The sequence below is a fragment of the Dryas octopetala genome, chromosome 3, assembly GCF_963921425.1.
Source record: "Dryas octopetala chromosome 3, drDryOcto1.1, whole genome shotgun sequence".
Lineage (NCBI taxonomy): Eukaryota > Viridiplantae > Streptophyta > Magnoliopsida > Rosales > Rosaceae > Dryas > Dryas octopetala.
In genome coordinates, this window is record NC_141368.1 from 15,054,417 (window position 1) to 15,058,647 (window position 4,231).

The 4,231-nt window shown below is 38.3% G+C and overlaps 1 protein-coding gene across 1 annotated transcript; it reads right to left on the reverse strand.

The window, feature by feature from the left end:
- Nucleotides 1-636: 636 nt before the first annotated feature.
- Nucleotides 637-3,003, reverse strand: LOC147291261 (uncharacterized). Its single transcript, XM_086238318.1, has one exon. The coding sequence runs from the start codon at nt 3,001-3,003 to the stop codon at nt 637-639; it is 2,367 nt and encodes a 788-aa protein (XP_086094444.1).
- Nucleotides 3,004-4,231: the final 1,228 nt, after the last annotated feature.

The following is a 4,231-nucleotide window of genomic DNA, read 5'->3' on the forward strand; positions in this document are numbered from 1 at the left end:
CAACTTGGATAGTGATGATACAATCAATTTGTATGTAGACCGCTAAAGTCAAGTTGGAGGCCTTAATCATCATGCATTCAACTTGTATATTGAATGCAATTTCATGGAATCTTACTGGGAAGAGAAGATAGAGCTACGAGTACAACATAAAGACTGGAAAAAAAAAATTCAAATGGTTGTGTTTCCTTTGACTTGCCGTATGGTAATTCGCTCTTATTAAACAGAGTTTGGTTTGCCGTAGGGTAATTCGCTCTTATTAAAGAGTGATTGATTGAATACGTGCAAGATCTTTATTGAAATTTATTCATTTCAATCTCTCAAAAATTTATGAGTGTCTCACTCTCACATCAATAAGTGTTAACTACGTATTGATTCCTCTTATAAAGTGAAATTTCTTACGTTTGTCCAATCACTATGCAGAAGTTATGTTCATGGAACGCTCTAGGTACAACAACTGTATGATACATGACTTTAATGCCCACTCACATGTAACCACTTCATCAGTGGCGGATCCAGAAACCTTCTGTTATGGGGGCAAGATTAAGAAGCTCAAAAATATTTATCTTGGATAGGAAAAAACTCTTCAATATTAATGAACAAAAACTTCATTCATAGAAAATAGCACAATATTACAAATCATAATTGTCCACGACGGGTTTTCATACTTTGAAAACGCAACATTATAGCCTCATTATCAATACTATCAAATACATCTTTTTCAATGTACACAATCAAACTGTCATTCATCCAATCATCTCCCATTCTGTTACGAAGTGGATTCTTTACAATCTTCATAGCTGAGAATGCTCTCTCCACTGAAGCAGTCGCAACTGGTAAAATCAAAGCCAATGTCAAAAGCAAGTACACTAATGAGTATGATTTGTCTCTCCCTGTTTCCACCATTTTTTTTGCTAGATTACCAATTCCTTTCACTTGAGAAAAGTCACCACTCATTCGCATGTCAGTAATATAAGTCCCAAGTTGATCTTCAAGTGCCAAGAGCTCTTTGTCAGAAAAATCATTCGGATACAATTGAGCAAGACGAAGTAGCTTTTGCTTGTCAAAAGCAGAGAAATAATTATCCGGACTCAAACATGCCAAACAAATAAGCAACTCTGTGCTTACCTCATTGAATCGATTATTTAATTCTTGAAGTTGCATATCAATGACAGTGTAAAGGAGCTCGAAACGATAATGGTGAAGGTTGGTAATTTCTTGCATTCCACGTCGTGATCTTCCTTGAGGAACAAATGCATCATCCATATTGGGAACATAAATATCATTCTTCACACAAAAAGAAGAGACTTTATCAAGCAAAGTATCCCATTCATGATCCCTCATGACTTGCAATTGTTGCTTGCATCCATTGACTAAGATCATAGCATGCACAATATCTTGATCTTTCTTTTGTAATGCTTGTGACAAATCATTTGTAATTCCCAATATAGTTTTCATCACAAATAGACAAAAAACAAAATCGAAAGAGTGCATAGACTCCATCAAAAGATTTGCCTCACCTTTTTGATCAACACTTAATCCATCCCCAACAATATCTTCAAGCACACCAGTTATAGAAGAGAACATAGAAATCATACTTAGCAAGGTACCATAATGTGAACCCCAACGTGTATCACCAGGACGTTTGACACTAGTTTCTTGATTTAGACCTTGCCCCGTTAGAATCTCATCATTTTGAATACCTTCCATAACTTCAAGTTGTTGTTTCTCTCTAAGTGAATCACGACGCTTGCATGAAGCCCCAACAACATTAGCCACTCTACTCACCAAGACAAAGAAAGTGGCAATTTGAATATGATTCTTTGCCACGGCTACAAGAGCTAGTTGAAGTTGATGTGCAAAACAATGAACATAAAAGGCACATGGATTTTCATTCAAGATAAGAGTTTTAAGGCCATTAAACTCACCTTGCATATTACTAGCTCCGTCATATCCTTGTCCTCGCAGCTTGGATATACTCAATCCATGTCTAGAGAATAATAGATCAACAGCCTCTTTTAATGAAAGTGCAGTTGTACTAGTAACATGTTGAATGCCCATAAACCTTTCAATTACTTGGCCTTTTTTGTCCACATATCGAAACACAACTGCCATTTGCTCCTTTATTGACACATCACGCGATTCATCAACCATAAGAGAAAATAATGCATCTCCAATATCACTAATAATAGCATTAATGACTTCAGTTGCAGCTGCATTTACAATCTCTTTCTGAATATCATGTGCGGTTAATTGTAGATTCCTAGGAGCATTCTCCAACACAACCGCCTTAATACTCTCATTATGATCAGCAAGAAATTGCAAGAGCTCAAGAAAATTTCCCCTATTTTTTGAAGTTCTTGTTTCATCATGGCCACGGAAAGAAAGACCTTGTCGCAATAAAAAACGAATGCAATCAAGTGTTGCAGTCATTTGCTTGCGATAGTCAGTACGAGATTTAGATGAGTGCTTGATGATAACTGATTCAATATGTTGCCTCTGATTCATTAGAGCTTGACAATCCAGAAAAGCAATATTATGATCGCTACCTGGGCCTCCAACATGAACTTGCAGTCTATCTTTTTTCTTCCAATTAGAGAAACCTTCACCAGTAAAGGCATCCGCACCCACTTGTTCAAAATTCGATTTAAAGAGATAGCAACAAAGACAAAATGCAGCATCTTTAGTTATACTATACTCCAACCAAGTAGGAAACTCATTAAACCAAAGAGGGCTAAAACGTCGTGCGTACCCTCCAAACATTGATTGTGGAAACGTATGATTTCTAGGTTGACACGGACCCTTTTGTAGATAAGCTCTTCGAACTTGATCTCGAATATTAGGATCATAATTCGACATTGGAGGTCGAAGTCCAGGGTCTGCAGGAAGGTTCGCCAAAATTGCATCTAGCTCACTTTGTTTTGAACTTTCAACTTCAATACTATCATTTGGTGTCAGAGAAGATGACGAACTCTCACCAAATTTTCTTTTAAAATACCTCTCCATGACTGTTTCTGTTTGAAATTTAAATTAACAATTAACCAATTAACCCAAATACCCAATTAACAATTAACAATTAACCCAATTAACCCAATTAACAATTAACAATTAACCAATTAACCCAAACCAATTAATCCAAATACTCAATTAATAATTAACAATTAACAATTAACCCAATTAACCCAAATACCCAATTAACAATTAACAATTAGCAATTAACCAATTAACCCAATTAACCCAAATACCCAAATACCCAAATACCCAATTAATCCAAATACCCAATTAACAATTAACAATTAACAATTAACAATTAAACAAATTAACCCAAATACCCAATAACAAAACTAACCCAAATACTGAAATACCCAATTAATTAACAAACATAAAACTAACTAAGTAAATTAACTAACCACTATAACCCAGGCAGGGGCAAATCTACTGAGCAACTCAGCAAGCCAGGGGCGACAGCAACTCAGCAACTCAGCAACTCAGCAACTCAGCAAGCCAGGGGCGACAGCAAGCCAGCCAGCCAGGGGCGACAGCAAGCCAGGGGCGACAGCAAGCCAGGGGCGACGCCGCGACAGCAAGCGTCCAGGGGCCTCGGCGCCTCGCTTCGTCGTTCGGCAGCAAGCCAGCAAGCCAGCAAGCAGGCCAGCAAGGGGCGTCGGCGCGTCCAGGGGCAGGGGCGAGGGCGACACAGCTGCGACAGGGGGCAGGGGCGAGTGGGCGACACTTCTTCAGTTCTTTGGCTTCAGTCTTTCATAATTCAGACTTTCAATATCACTAATAATGTCGTTCTGTGTGGCTGGTAGACTACCTCAAGACTTAGTTTAATTTACTTGCCAAAACGACGTCGTTTTGGCAAGTTTAGAATTAAAACAACCTATGCATCTCACGTGACAGACAGTCAGACACCTTCATCTTCCTCAAGTCTGTTCTTTTTCTCTGGTTCTCTCTCAGCCATTTTCACAAACGCTACCAGTTGCCCCTCTGCCTGCCAGTAACACCCAATCTTCATGGGGTCAAAAATTTCTCTTAAGCTCAGCATTTCTGGGTTCATGGGGTCAATTGACCCCATTGACCCCACTGTAGATCCGCCCCTGCACTTCATGTGCTTAGAAAATGTTATAAATCTGAAGTTAACGACTAATAAGGTCCTAATACACTTTTAGCATACTAATAACCTTTCATACAAAATTTTTTGAACTTTAAGAACATAAATCATGTCCATAGA

Bases quoted from the DNA above. Each gene is read 5' to 3' on its own strand.
- LOC147291261 (XM_086238318.1), bottom strand. From the start codon at position 3,003: ATGGAGAGGTATTTTAAAAGAAAATTTGGTGAGAGTTCGTCATCTTCT.